The sequence below is a fragment of the Littorina saxatilis genome, linkage group LG14 (genome assembly GCF_037325665.1).
Source record: "Littorina saxatilis isolate snail1 linkage group LG14, US_GU_Lsax_2.0, whole genome shotgun sequence".
Taxonomy (NCBI): domain Eukaryota; kingdom Metazoa; phylum Mollusca; class Gastropoda; order Littorinimorpha; family Littorinidae; genus Littorina; species Littorina saxatilis.
In genome coordinates, this window is record NC_090258.1 from 22,542,874 (window position 1) to 22,559,194 (window position 16,321).

General features: G+C 43.1%; 1 protein-coding gene across 2 annotated transcripts in view; it reads left to right on the forward strand.

The window, feature by feature from the left end:
• Window positions 1-12,406, forward strand: part of LOC138947358 (F-box/LRR-repeat protein 7-like) — a 49,658-nt gene extending 37,252 nt beyond the window's left edge. For both annotated transcript variants that reach the window (XM_070318812.1, XM_070318813.1), the window contains exons 2-3: window positions 4,977-5,921; window positions 7,752-12,406. In XM_070318812.1, the coding sequence (XP_070174913.1) occupies window positions 4,977-5,921; window positions 7,752-8,485 (1,679 nt within the window). In that variant the 3' untranslated portion in view covers window positions 8,486-12,406. The remainder of the gene's footprint in view (window positions 1-4,976; window positions 5,922-7,751) is intronic.
• Window positions 12,407-16,321: the final 3,915 nt, after the last annotated feature.

Sequence of the window (16,321 nt, forward strand, 5' to 3'; positions counted from 1 at the left end):
GGAGCAAGTGCTATGCTCTATTGTTGTTGTGTACCCCGGGTATCGGGGTGTGGACTTTCAATGTCCGGTATATCAACGGTTTGATTACGTCTCAGACAAACAGCGTAACTAAGACAGTGTTGCGTTTTTTTATGATTGGAGATAAGGTCTGGAGCAGTTAAGTGTCATTGGAGAAAGTTTGTGGAATTGTTCGTGGCTAGTTTGACCAGTGTGTGTCAATTATCGTTTTATAACTCTGGGTACAGACAGTAAGCGTGAAGGGAGTGAAGTGGCTGTGTCGCACAAGGAAAGGCGAGGAATTGTTGGAGAAACATTGTCATCAAAGTGTTGCCATAGTGTGGTTCTGATCACTTTATCAACAGAGCACTACAGAGTCATTTATGGTCGTTCATACAAGAACTGAAACTTTGTTTGTGTGTGTCTGAAAATAGGACAATATACGTACTGCTGAATTTTGTGTGTGGTGTGTCGTTTAGTTGTTTGCGCAAGTGGATGAGCGCAAGTGGATAAGCAGCATGCTGAAGTACGAAGTGAATCATTTACGAGATAATACTCTCTGCATAAGACCAACAAACCAGAGGTCCAGAGTGGCATCAAAACAATGGACTCATTTTATCGGTATGTATCTGAACTTATGATGAGTCTTCGTTGAGTACCTGACCAAAGCAATGAAGAGCAAGACAGCGTATCGTGCTGTTCTGTAAATAATAAAGAAGATACTGCGATAGTGCAGCTTTGTGTCGGTCTATACAGTACTTAGCAGGTCCTACATTGTGAACGACGTTACGTTGTTATTTACTTTGTTTCTGTCTTTTCTTTCTCTCGTTTAAATTAATGAATGATTTAACTTGGGGTATTTTGATTGTTTTATTTATTATTGTCCTCCTTTTTTATATTTAGTCAAGTTTTGACTAAATATTTTAACATCGAGGGGGAATCGAAACGAGGGTCGTGGTGTATGTGCGTGTGTGTGGGTGTGTGTGTGCGTGTAGAGCGATTCAGACCAAACTACTGGACCGATCTTTATGAAATTTGACATGAGAGTTCCTGGGTATGATATCCCCATACGTTTTTTTCATTTTTTTGATAAATGTCTTTGATGACGTCATATCCGGCTTTTCGTGAAAGTTGAGGCGGCACTGTCACGCCCTCATTTTTCAACCAAATTGGTTGAAATTTTGGTCAAGTAATCTTCGACAAAGCCCGGACTTCGGTATTGCATTTCAGCTTGGTGGCTTAAAAATTAATTAATGACTTTGGTCATTAAAAATCTGAAAATTGTAAAAAAAAACATTCTTTTATAAAACGATCCAAATTTACGTTTATCTTATTCTCCATTATTTGCTGATTCCAAAAACATATAAATATGTTATATTCGGATTAAAAACAAGCTCTGAAAATTAAATATATAAAAATTATTATCAAAATTAAATTGTCGAAATCAATTTAAAAACACTTTCATCTTATTCCTTGTCGGTTCCTGATTCCAAAAACATATAGATATGACATGTTTGGATTAAAAACACGCTCAGAAAGTTAAAACGAAGAGAGGTACAGAAAAGCGTGCTATCCTTCTTAGCGCAACTACTACCCCGCTCTTCTTGTCAATTTCACTGCCTTTGCCATGAGCGGTGGACTGACGATGCTACGAGTATACGGTCTTGCTGAAAAATGGCATTGCGTTCAGTTTCATTCTGTGAGTTCGACAGCTACTTGACTAAATATTGTATTTTCGCCTTACGCGACTTGTTTCCTTCTCTCTTTGTGTTCTTTCTTTTTCTCTTTCTTATTTATTCCTTGTATCATGACATTTACAAACTTACATCGCCGGAGCAAACAGTGAAAGCTGTCCTACATATTCAAAACCTGTCTGCTATTCTGATCCTGGAGCAAAGTCAGATTGCCACTTCACATACTTTAGCATTTCAAACTAAGCCACAGCACTAAAGCACAAGTTCCCAACAATCTGAATTATTTCAAACATCTGAAACTGGTCCGTCGTGCGTAGTCCTGGGCCGGTGTCAAATTACCCGATTCCGTTTTGGGGATTTGACGCAATTTACCGACGTTTAAAACTGAGGTTTGCCCTTTCCGTGTTTTGTCCGCTGGAGGGCACTGTTTACCAACCAAAGGTCGAAAGGTAACGGTCGGAAGTCAGAGAGGAACATCCCACGTCATCGGGGACCTTGTTGCCAAGGTTTCGCAGCTGAAAACATTCCTTGAGCGACGATGCTTTTTCTGGTGGATTGATTATCGTTAAACACACACACACTCACACACACACACTCACACACACACACACACACTCTCTCTCTCTCTCTCTCTCTCTCTCTCTCTCTCTCTCTCTCTCTCTCTCAGAGTATCTCTCTCTCTCATAAGAGATATTTGATCTGACAAGAAGACACTAGCTATGTCATTAGAAAAAGAACGCGTCCAACGCCATAAAGGAACAGACTTAAAGGCTAGAAAAGATTGACAACATTTGAAGTTTTGGTATTACGATTATAGGAAACCCCAAAGATAAAAAATATAATAAGCATTTGTAATGTAAGCCTCCAAAGTGAGGGATCGTTTGCCGTTGATAAGTAAGTGAATACAACATGCATTCACGAGGATGATAACACAAGAAACAATATTTCTCTCAGGAATATATTTGCACAGCAGGATAAAAAGATATATGCATTCTTCTTATAATGTTACTGTCCAACAGTCTTAGCAGATGGTTCCTACGCTTACTTGTGACAGCGGCAGTCATAACCTGAACTTTGAGTGGATCAAGAGTGCTTTCGAATGTCGACAGTAAACAGTGTGAGTGAATGAGAAATGGTTGTGTTCTCTGCAAAGTCATTGTGGTTGTGACAGTAAATGATAAATGACGAATGATTTTACTACCTAGGGTCTATTATAGAGCATACAGCACTAACTCTATTTGTGGCGACTCAGCTTTGGAAAGATTTGGGAGAGGGGAGACAGAGAGAATGAGAGAGAGCGAGAGAGAGAGAGTTTGTGTGTGCGTGCGTGAGTGTGTGCCAGAAGGTGGCTTAGTATTATATCATGCATACGTACGTGTTTGCATGTGTGTGTGTGTGTGTGTGTGCGCGCGTGTGTGTGTGTGAGTGTGTGTGTGTGTGTGTGTGTGTGTGTGTGTGTGTGAGTGTGTATGGGTAATGGAGAAAGTGAGAGAGAGAGAGAGAGTGAGTGAGAGAGAGAGTATAAATGTATGCGTGCGTGCGTGCATGTGTGTGCGCGCGCGCGTGTGTGTATGTGTGTGTGTGTGTGTGTGTGTGTGTGGTGTGTGTGTGTGTGTGTGCGTATAACGACATTGTTACGCTATAAATCTCTCATCGCAGGAGGCTCGACGGTTTATGTGTTAACCTCCGACCGGTTTTGCAGGACAACTGCAATAAAAACCTATTTTAGTTTGGAATGTATGCTTATTCCCTGATGCTTTACTGTAATTTTAGTTGTATTGTAATGTCAGTACGTACTTCCTTTTGTTGAGTTGTCGGTATGCAATTTTGAGTCAACGACTTGTCAAATCTCTCTCTCTCTCTCTCTCTCTCTCTCTCTCTCTCTCTCTCTCTCTCTCTCTCTCTCTCTCTCTCTCTCTCTCTCTCTCTCTCTCTCTCTCTCTCTCTCTCTCTCTCTCTCTCTAACCAATGACAATTATTTTAATGCAGCTTTTTCCTACATATGACAACAAGAACACACTCTCCGCCTCCTTTAACTTAGTATTCTTAATGCAATGGACAGAACAATGCCATTCATTTGGTCTCTATTTATCAGACACTAACAAGCCTTCTTTCCCTCTCTTGCATGCACAATCGTACATGTCTACATTCCTTTGCCTTAAAAGGTCCCCTTGACTTCATTTGATCAGAGGGAATGTTTCTGATGGGATTTCACAAAAGGCAAGAGAGTAGAACGGGACGGAAAAAAAAGTTGTTCAGTTTATTTAAGTGCCGAGCAGAAGTTCTTTCCCACCCGCCGTACTCACCTGTTAAACCTACCTGTGAGTCATCTCAACCCTTTTTTGTCCCCTTGCCTATGCTGGTGCTTTGTGAAGGAGTTGATTATACAAATACAGATATGTGTTCTTCCTAAGCGAAGATTTATTTTCCCTTCATGCCATTCTGGGAGAGACAAAAATCTGTCTACGTTTTTCCCTATGCCTCTCATTAGTGAAAGTTGCTTTTCCCTAAATCTGTGGTTTTGTCTGTCAGGCACTGTCTGTCGTCCTTCTCTGTTTGTCTGTCAGGCACTGTCTGTCGTCCTTCTCTGTTTGTCTGTCAGGCACTGTCTGTCGTCCTTCTCTGTTTGTCTGTCAGGCACTGTCTGTCGTCCTTCTCTGTTTGTCTGTCAGGCACTGTCTGTCGTCCTTCTCTGTTTGTCTCTTTCCATGCTTGTCTGTGTAGCTCTTTCTTTTTCGTCGTTTACAAAGTACTGCTACGTTGCCCTGTCCCAGGTGTGTTCTAACTATAAACACATTGTTGCTGTATGGTATGTCATTGCGCTTACAAAATGAGCGTAGCATAGTGTATGCTCTTGTTTTGTCATACTTGCACAGACTGCCACAGTGTTTTCATGTTGTGTTTATACACCTGAAAATAGTTTCAAACTGTGATATGCACATACAAGAATGATATAATCGACTCTTTTTTCCCCACGGTTGTTGAGCTGCATGGTTTTGACTTGGTGTGCGCATGTCCATGTTTCGTCTTATGTCTGTGTCTGTCTGATCAAATGCGCCTTTTCTGCTTCAATCTGTGTCTGTGCCTACAATAGCCTGAACCGTTTAAGTTTATGTTTGTGTCTTCGTGGTTGTAGTTCTGTGTAAATATGTTGAGCCTCGCTGTTAGTATGTCCATCTTATGAATCACTTGAAGGAAAACGTTGACTGCCTTGGTCGTTTACCGTCTACAATGCACTGCGATAAGCACACATGTAACTGTTCTCTCTCCTTTGTATTGTTGCAGACTCTCCCCAGACAGTGGAATCCATCCATGACTCCACCAGCTCTGGCATCGTGTCTGACGTGGTGGGCTATGGCCCCGCCCAGACCCAGATGTCCACCTTCAAGGGGGACAACAACAACCTCCACAACACCAGCCACATCTACAGCACCAGCAGCAATGGCGACCACTGCTGCTCCGACCTACAGTCTCAGGACTCGGGGAATAAGACGGCGTCCTCATGGGCGAGTTCTCCCAACCCCAAGGCCTCCACACCGACGCCCATGTCTGTGCAGCAGCAGTACCAGCTTGGCCACAGTCACAGGCTTTCTCCCGCCTCCCCCATGGCCTACAAGTCCCCCTCCACCCCGAACCACCTCCACCACCACCACCACGCTGAGCTCAGGCACCAGCGAGACGCTCAAATGGAGTTGCTACGCTCCAAGATGCATTACATGGATCTTCAAGAGGCCGGCAACAGCAACAAGCCGCAGAGAGTCACACAGCACAGCTCTTCTTCTGCAGGGCTGGTCTCTAAAGGCAAGCACCCGTACACTCGCCCTTCCCCTTTCGAACAGCTGACGGACGATATAGTGTTAAGGGTGTTCTCCAACCTGCCCACAGACCATCTGTGTCGTTGCGCGAGGGTGTGCAGAAGGTGGTATCACCTGGTCTGGGATCCCACTCTCTGGACCTCCATCGTCATCAACAACAGCATCATCGACGTGGACAGAGCCCTCAAGTACCTCACTCGCCGCCTCAGCTACAACACACCGAAAGTGTGCGTCATCCTTGAGCGGGTGAACCTGAACGGATGCGAACAGCTGACGGACAAAGGCCTGCACACTGTGGCCAAGCGATGTCCGGAGCTGAGGTATCTAGAGGTGCAGGGCTGCACCAAGCTAACCAACGTGGGGGTGTTCGAGGCTGTGTCGTACTGTGTCAACTTGGAGCATTTGGATGTTACAGGTTGGTAGTGGGCTGAGAGAGAGAGTGTTGTTATGTGTGTGTGTGTGAGTGTGAGTGTGAGTGTGAGTTTGTGTGTGCTTCCGTGCATGTCCGTGTGCGTTTGAGTTGACTTATGGAGACGTAAATAAAACATTCATTCTGTAAAACAAACGGTGATAAGTTGGTTGATGTCGTTTCTGTAAATTCTGTAGATTTTAACCGGTAAACAAGTTGCACCAATTGCCAACATTTTCTCGTCCTAACTTTTAAAACTAAAACGATAACAGAGCACAGTAATGTCTTTCATTTGAGTGTGTACCTCGTGCAATTACTGTAGCACTATCTCAGTAGGGTTCCACACTTGTCTTTGGACATGCCTTGCCCTCGTTAAATATTTATCTGAATCAGATCACATTCACACTAATAGGGTTCTGCAGGATCGGCAATCATGTCATATTGCGTTAATGAGGAGTATGTACGTATGGGTATTTTTAGCAGGAGATAAGCAATGAATAGCAGTCACCTTCTGCTTCCCTGCTGACTCTCTCATGAAAATTTGACAGGTTAATTACTTGTGTCTATCTGCGTAGATATACCTAGACTTGGTAGTGAAATGTTAATTAGGACAGTTTATGACTCAGAACCCCCCCCCCCCCCCCACCCCGTCCCCAGGCCCTCTCATTGCATACATCCAGAGTGCACGGACATGTGTCTGTGTGTGCAGAACAATGGAACCACAACCTCCCTGACAAGATATGACTTGTTTAAATGTTTGGTCGTTAGCATTTGAAATGGGAAAGTGCCTCAGTGGACTTGAATACCAATGTGCGCACAGGATTTACACTGAGTTGGATTGGATTGGATTGGATTGGATTGGATAAGATTTACAGTCCAGTGAGGTTACCCTCATGGAAATTCGGGCTGCTTTCTCCCCGGGGAAAGCGAGCTGCCATACATACGGCGCTACCCATTTTTTTTTCCTGCATGCGTGTATTCATATTTCATGTTTCCTGACACTTAATGCCGTGTGAGATGGATTTTTTTTTTACTTTATTCCAAGTCCCACGGGTATTTGATGGACATTTTTATCTATGCCTATACAATTTTGCCAGGAAAGACCCTTTTGTCAATCGTGGGATCTTTAACGTGCACACCCCAATGTAGTGTAGACGAAGGGACCTTGGTTTTTCGTCTCATCCGAAAGACTAGCACTTGAACCCACCACCTAGGTTAGGAAAGGGGGGAGAAAATTGCGGCCTGACCCAGGCCTGAACACGCAACCTCTCGCTTCCGAGCGCAAGTGCGTTACCACTCGGCCACCCAGTTAGTGATAATGTTGACAATGTAGATACACGATTCATTAATATGAATAACGCAACTAATGTACAAGTCGAAATGAAATGTTTGGATCTGCTCATGCATGCGCGTGCATGCGAAGGAATATTACGAGTAATTTTGGTCGAAGGAGTGTGTGCGTGTACGTGCTTGAGTATGTGTGTGTATACCTTTGACGTAATAACTTTGGAATTCGCACGTGTACATTTGTTTTTATTACAATCAAAACGAAAGTAGATCTAAGCTTGAATGTAAATTTTATCTTTGAAATATTTGCTTTGTGATTCGTAACTGAAATAACCATGGTATTGTGTTGGTTAGTAATTGATGCATGAATTGGCGTCTCGCAGAATTACACGCCCCTGTGGAAGGCCTGGCAACAAATCGAAAATTTGGGCTGCCACTTGAAATTCTTTGTTTGGCTTTTCTTTTCCTTGATTTTGCTCCTCTCAGCAAAAAGGCAAAGTTGTCATTGTTTCGCATATTTCACTAAACGTCCCTTCTTCTGCTTCCCAGGTTGCACAGAGATCACGTGCATTCGCCTCATGTCCGGAGTGATGACGGAAGGCTCAGCAGCACACCTACAGCTCATCTACCTGCGTTATCTGGACATGACGGACTGCGTCAACCTTCAGGACGCAGGCCTCTCCCTCATCGCCGCACACTGCATGCAGCTGCAGTTCTTATTCCTGCGCCGCTGCAGTCAGATCACGGACAAGGGCATCCAACACGTGGCCAACAGCTGTTACTGCCTGCGAGAACTCAGCATCAGTGACTGTCGGGGAGTGACGGACCTCGGGTTACGCGAGCTGTCCAAACTGGGTGATAACCTGAGATATCTGAGCGTGGCAAAGTGCGATAAGGTGTCGGACCAGGGTGTGAAGTACATCGCCAAGTACTGCAACAAACTGAGGTACCTGAACGTGAGGGGGTGCGAGGCTGTGTCCGACCACTCTCTGGACTACCTGGCTCGCCACTGCCCGAGACTCAGGTCCCTGGACATCGGCAAGTGTGACATTACGGACGAAGGCCTGCAGGTGCTTGCCCAGTGCTGTCCGCAGCTGAGGAAGCTGAGTCTCAAGTCGTGTGAGAACGTGACGGATCAGGGTGTGGTGCTCGTGGCCTATCACTGTCGCGGTCTGCAGCAGTTGAACATTCAGGACTGCCACCTAACGCCTGACGCTTACAGGACGATCAAGAAGTATCTCAGGAGGTGTCTCATCGAGCACACCAACCCTGGCTTCTGCTGACAAAGCTGTAGTCTAGCTGCACCCATCGTTCGCTTGTCAGAAACATAATGTCAGCTTTGTTGAACTGTAAGAGACTGGTACACGTTCGGACGGCTGACGCGTGACGCGTTGTGAACGACCAAAAAGTACCTAAAGAGGTGTTTCATCGAGTATACCAACTCTGGATTCTGCTGACAAAGCTGTGACGTTTAGCAGATTTTGATGAACTGGAAGAGGCAGGTACATATTGGGACGACTGACGCTTTGCGAACGTTTAACGAGTACCTCATGGGATTTCTCCCTTACCAACCCTGGGTTCTTTTGGTATGTGGTTCTCTTTGACTGATACTTGTTGATGACTGGTTGCTCTGAAAATATCGTCAGACAGACATGTTAATTGGTTGTACTGAGTAGTGAACCCGTACAGGACGATCAACAGGTCTCGCTGGCAGTGTCTGATTGAGTACACCATCCATGTTGGCTGTCAAAAAGGTGTGCCATGCTCCTGAGCCGATGCGAGTTGTAACAGACTACCGAGACCTGAGGCTGTGTTGATTCGAACACTGCAGCTCTGCCCATATGTGTTTAGGCCAACAACAACAAAAAGTCTGTTTACGGTAACATATGCAAACAAAATAGGGTCGGCAGGTCTGGATTTTTTTAAAAGTTATTTTGCCAAAAAACAAAGACCTTTTTTTTTTCTCCCCCAAATGCCCAAAAAAAGTCTAGGGTCGCGCGAAAAATTAGGGTCGGTCGGGATACCGTAAACAGACTATTTTTTCGTGGCCTTATCTCTGACTAGCGCGTGCAATGTGCTTATCCTTCACCTACCGAAATATAGGAAAGCACTGCAAGAACAGATCAAACCTAGCCACTACTACCGTTGGCGTGTTGAAAGTTGTATTGACTGGGATGTGTTATTAGGACAGCCAACGGCATTCGGACACGACCAGTTTCAAGGTGGATTGGTCAGCAACCAAGGCTATGTTCGTGCCATTTCTGTGATCTCTCGACCTTGGTTGCGAACAGTTGACCAGTTTGCAACAGCAGTCCTTTTTTTATTTGTGTATTTTCTGAGCCGTTGGGCTGATCTCTCGATCTGATACATCACTCCACGCAAGCCAGTTGCAAAATGGACCAGTAACGAATGCTCTGTTTGTCCCGCTGCGAATGTCAGCTAGTTTGCCAGTTGGCAACAACAGAACCTGAAGTAACATTTCGTCTTTGGTTTGTGCATTTACTGACCATTCGCACTGAGCTCTCGATCTTATAAGTGTATCCGTGCAGCATCCTGATTCATCCGCAGGAAATCCTTTACTCTGAAGACGAATGAAGAAGCAAAGGTGCTTCGCGCGATCTTCAGCTCAAAATGTGGACAGTGGGTTTTGTTTATGTCGCCGTGATGGTAATGTAGGAGAGTCGTATAGTGTACACGTCAGGCACAAGGGCATACTTAATACCTCTTCCTTTTCTCATCAAGAGGTTTGATACCTCTAACAATTGCAAGGACTTGGGACACTGACTGACATTTTTGTAAAAAAAAGAAATGCTATTTTCTGTAAGCAACGAAAACGGCTGAGAATTATTAACGTTTTCAAAATGATGATAGAACCATGCACGCCCTTTGATTTCGATGAAGACTGTCTACTTAACGTGTTGCATGGTTTAAAGTAAGACCTTGAATTTGCTCGTTTGTTTCGATTTTGTCTACCGGTGTTTTGTACGACTGTGTGTGTAGTGATTGGCTAAAACTCACGAAGAGGCCTGGTTAGAAGGCATTAAGAGGCAGCAAGTTACAACAGAAAATAAATTGAATAAGAAAGTGAAAACTCTTTTGGTATTGCTTTTCGGAAGAGCTTACAAGATTACTATATTGTGTATGCCATCTTTTGGGCCTTTAAATGTATGATGTGGTATGCAGGAGTTGAGTTTAGAGACTTCAGTATGTGCAAAGCTGCACTAAGGCTACAGTTTATCCCAGACTAAAGTATCTAACACCAGCCATGAACACTAAAAAGCAACTACAAGTTTTGCTGCGTTGTTTTCGAACTTGATGTGGTATTTGTAATGTATATTTCTCGGCTTGTCGTGAATATTGAACAGAATGTAAAGCGACTTATCTTGGACGTACCTTACCTTGTTGTTTCGATACCTTGGTATAACGAGTATTCTTTCTCTTTTGTACGAGAACCTTGAGTTTCTCCTCAAACAAGTCTACTCTATCTATACAAGACTCTCATTAGGAAGAGGGAAAAGATAAGACTTGTCTACCTTTAATTATGTTCCCATACAAAAAGTACAGCTTATCTGTGAGGTGTTAAATCTGTCCCTTATCAAACAATTGTATGATCTTTGGAAGAAATCTCTTGTACTTTAAATATTTGCAAACTAGATGTACATGTTCTATGAAAATGTACACACTGTTTTTTTGAGTCACTTGAGAAAAAGTGACTCTATGTAATCGGTCAGTGTTAGTCTGTCCGGCCGGCCGTCCGGCCGGCCGTCCGTAGACACCACCTTAACGTTGGACTTTTCTCGGAAACTATCAAAGCGATCGGGCTCATATTTTGTTTAGTCGTGACCTCCAATGACCTCTACACTTTAACGATGGTTTCGTTGACCTTTGACCTTTTTCAAGGTCACAGGTCAGCGTCAAAGGAAAAATTAGACATTTTATATCTTTGACAAAGTTCATCGGATGTGATTGAAACTTTGTAGGATTATTCTTTACATCAAAGTATTTACATCTGTAGCCTTTTACGAACGTTATCAGAAAAACAAGGGAGATAACTAGCCTTTTCTGTTCGGCAACACACAACTTAACGTTGGGCTTTTCTCGGAAACTATAAAAGTGACCGGGCTCAAATTTTATGTGAACGTGACTCATTGTGTTGTGAATAGCAATTTCTTCCTGTCCATCTGATGCCTCATATAATATTCAGAACTGCGAAAGTGACTCGATCGAGCGTTTGCTCTTCTTGTTGTATTTTGTGAGACTGTTCATATTCCAAAAAGGGTACTTACAAAGATTTGTGCTGTGTTCAAGTAATACGCAATTTTCAATCCTGATGTTTTGTTAAATATACATGCGTTTTATGATGCCTGACACTGCCTAATATATATATTATATACATCGTTTTTGTGCGACATTGTTGGGTTCCAAAACAATAGGATGCTTAACTTGGCTTAAAAAAAATAATTCAGTTGTTTTGTTGACTGTACGCTTTGAGAGCTGTACCCTCCGTCATTGTCCTGTCAAACACACACACACACACACACACACACACACATACACACACACACACACACACACACACACACACACACACACACACACACACACGTGTACGTACACACACACGTACGTACACACACACGTACAGAAAGAGAAGCAGATGAAAAAGAAGAAGAAAACGAATATAAAGAGATTAGCGGGGTTTTATTTTCGTCGAGTATATATATATATCGCCTGATTAAGTCACCTACTCCACTAAGTTAATGAGAAGGTAATCCTTATACTTCCGTATCTTGCATACTGCGGATTCCCTAATGACAAGTGCACATTTTCTTTCCGTGAATTGTGCACGCTGTACAGTATAAGAAAGGGCAATTTGTTCAGTAGTTATCTAATTAGTATGTTTTTCACATATAATTCCGAAAGAATCAGCCCGACGCTGTGAGATATTGACAAGACATTAAGACAAGACAAGGCTGTGAAACTATGATGTATATGTTATGTAACACGATGAGAAGTTGTAGATTTTATAAGTGATTGTGAATACGTTTTTTAATGCTGTGTTTATATTGCTTACATGTTGGGCATTTATTGTCAACAAAATGCCTTACAATTGTTCTGTTGATGTTTGTTTTTCTTCTCACAATTGCCTTTTTGCCTATGCAATTCGTGACACAAACGAAAATTAAAAATGAACTCAAAAGCGACGCTGTGTGTGTGTTTGTGTGTGCGTGTGTGTCTGTCTGTCTGTGTCTGTATGTGTCTGTGTCTGTGTGTTAAGGTCTGTCTGTCTGTCTGTCTGTCTCTCTGCCTCTCTGTATGTCTCTCTCTCTCTCTCTCTCTCTCTCTCTCTCTCTCTCTCTCTCTCTCTCTCTATCTCTCTCTCTCTCTCTCTCTCTCACACACACACACACACACACACACACACACACACACACACACACACACACACACACACATTTAGAGTTACACTGTCGGACAGACAGTCGGTGAACACGTGAATTATATTGAAGGATAGAAAAAAAGACAACACAATGAAAGTAGGACGCGCAATATTTGCGTTCGCTTGTGTTCGTGTCCCTGTAGTTTATCGTTGTATTATTGTATCATGTTTGATTTAATAAAACATTGTTTAAACCAATGAAAGTACTTTGACAAGACAGGTTCCTAAAAGGTTCTGAGAAGTCAGCGTACGAAATGAATGTATTGCACAAACTGTTATGACATGGTAGCTAAAGACTAAAATTCGCGATTCTTCGACACGAACAAGAGACGATATGTTTTATTTTCCTAAAATGTCCCCAATAGGAAATACCTAACAAGTCGCGTAAGGCGAAATTACTACATTTAGTCAAGCTTTGGAACTCACAGAATGAAACTGAACGCACTGCATTTTTTCACAATGACCGTAGTCCGCCGCTCGTGCAAAACGCAGTGAAACTGACGAGACTGTTTAGCGCGGAAGTGGTTTCGCTGTTCTGCATAGCACGCTTTTCTGTACCTCTCTTCGTTTGAACTTTCTGAGCGTGTTTTTAATCCAAACATATCATATTTATATGTTTTTGGAATCAGGAACCGACAAGAAATAAGATGAAATTGTTTTTAAATCGATTTCGGAAATTTGATTTTGATCATAATTTTTATATTTTTAATTTTCAGAGCTTGTTTTTAATCCGAATATAACATATTTATATGTTTTTGGAATCAGAAAATAATGAAGAATAAGATGAACGTAAATTTGGATCGTTTTATAAAAAAAATTTTTATTACAATTTTCTGATTTGTAATGACCAAAGTCATTAATTAATTTTTAAGCCACCAAGCTGAAATGCAATACCAAAGTCCGGCCTTTGTCGAAGATTGCTTGGCCAAAATGTCAATCAATTTGATTGAAAAATGAGGGTGTGACAGTGCCGCCTCAACTTTTACAAAAAGCCGGATATGACGTCATCAAAGACATTTATCGAAAAAATGAAGAAAAAAAACACGGGGATATCATACCCAGGAACTCTCATGTCAAATTTCATAAAGATCGGTCCAGTAGTTTACTCTGAATCGCTCCACACACACACACGCACACACACACAGACACACATACACCACGACCCTCGTCTCGATTCCCCCTCTATGTTAAAACATTTAGTCAAAACTTGACTAAATGTAAAAACAGATCTGGGTTCTTGTTTGAGCAATACAGAGGAACCTGCCCTCGAGACCACCTCTCCATCAATACCACCTGCCCTTTAAGACAACCCATAAGGATCCCCGACGGTTTTTACGACTATATAAATCACCTGTCTAAAGAGACCCCCTGTCTAAAGAGACCACTTTTGCTCAGTCCCTTGGGTGGTCTCTTTAGACAGGTTCTACTGTACTACTTAATTTTATCTCCTCGTGTTTTAACTTCCTTCTTGGTTATTTTCACATTGGTGCGGAGATTCCTGCGTATTTTCGTGTTGTGTGGGATGCTTTTTGCAGGTATCGGAGGTTAATTGGCCTGGAGGTTGCGGGAGTATAGAGGAGTTCATTATCAAAATCACCAATACCCTCACATCCGTCAGGGTATGTACGCTTCAGGTCACTGGCGTCCTTGATGGGCTTCAGTGCTGGTGCTGGTGCTATCTGCGTGAATAGCACAGTGCACAGTGTCAAGGTTCAGCTGTCTGCTGCTATCTGCGTGAATAGCACAGTGCACAGTGCCAAGGTTCAGCTGTCTGCTGCTATCTGCGTGAATAGCACAGTGCACAGTGCCAAGGTTCAGCTGTCTGCTGCTATCTGCGTGAATAGCACAGTGCACAGTGTCAAGGTTCAGCTGTCTGCTGCTATCTGCGTGAATAGCACAGTGCACAGTGCACAGTGCCAAGGTTCAGCTGTCTGCTGCTGGGTAATCTAAGGATGGATGGACCGTCACTGTCTGTTACAAAACAATCTGCGTCAGGCCATTCTGTAGTAATAGAATTTGCACTGGATTGTGATGACACCAAACTGCTAATGGGCAGAATATACCTGCGCAGTTTCAGCGGCACAGACGACGCACGGCCTATTATTTATGCCGCAATAGGGATTATGACGAGTACTTGGCCTGTTTTCCTTTCACGCAACGGGCTGGGATAAGCTGCAGTGCGTCGTCTGTCCTGCTGAAGTTACATTTGTGAGCGGAGCCCCTCAATGATTGTCCCCATGTATGCTCGGAGGACAGTTCGACGTGACGTAGTTCTGTTGAGCCTGCTGCCGCCGGGAAGCCTTCACGGTCCAGCTACTCTAGAAACATCCGCCGAAAGATGCCGAGTGGAAGAATATTCCGTATTCCCGTATAAATCTTCACTTTTAAGGATGCCGTTTGAGGGTACTTGATGCCCAGGCTGGCGTTCAGCTCATCTCGGTTGCCACTGTTGTTTCTCTCGATGCTCGAGAATTCTAGGCCGTAAACATGTCACAAATTAAAGCTGCTTAAAATCTTGCAGTGCTTACTTGTGCCCAGTCATCTGATGACCAGTCCATCTGTGGGCGTGGCAATGGTGCATCAGTCATATGGTTTGTGTGTACGTGGTAACACTTGCCAGATTGTGCATCGTGAAGGATATGGAGTGGGGGATGTATCCGTGAGCAAAACTAGTATTACTGTTAGAGACACAGTCACTGCTGGACAGGTTAGTGTCCAGGATAACTATTCAGTAATCCAGTTTAAGGCAGGAAACAACAATCAATCAATCAATCAATATGAGGCTTATATCGCGCGTATTCCGTGGGTACAGTTCTAAGCGCAGGGATTTATTTATTTAAAAAAAAATGTTTTAATGCAATTTATATCGCGCACATATTCAAGGCGCAGGGATTTATTTATGCCGTGTGAGATGGAATATTTTTACACAATACGTCACGCATTCACATCGGCCAGCAGATCGCAGCCATTTCGGCGCATATCCTACTTTTCACGGCCTATTATTCCAAGTCACACGGGTATTTTGGTGGACATTTTTATCTATACCTATACAATTTTGCCAGGAAAGACCCTTTTGTCAATCGTGGGATCTTTAACGTGCACACCCCAATGTAGTGTACACAAAGTTACCAATTGTTAGTCACTGTTCCGCACTCACATATATCACTATCATAGTCACAACTTGTTCCAGACAAGGCCGTTCCGATCATCAGAAACTGTCACTGTCACACACACAGAAGCTGGCATAGAAAACACAAGTTGTAATATGTTCACACTCGGGCACCAGAGCTGCCACCATGTCATAACTTATGATGGTTGTTTTTGTTGTTGTTGTTGTTGTTGTTGGTTTTTTGTTGTTGTTAACTTATGATGGTTGTTCTTTATCATGATATTCATATTTGGAACGATAGCATAGGATCACACTCTCAGCCGCATCAGTAGAACATCAGACGATTATTTATGTTAAAGGTTTAGAGTAGAGCATCAAGAAAAAGCAATTAACTACATCGTATCTGATCTTGGTAGAGAGTGAAGCTGATTAGCATAAAGCACAGTAAAGATACTGTGCTGGTATGAAAGTCTAGATTGTATAATGTACTCTTATTTTCACTGATGGTACCAGACCGTGGGAAAGCAAGACAGCGGTCAGTTAGGAAAGGTGGGGTGGTGGCACAGTTCA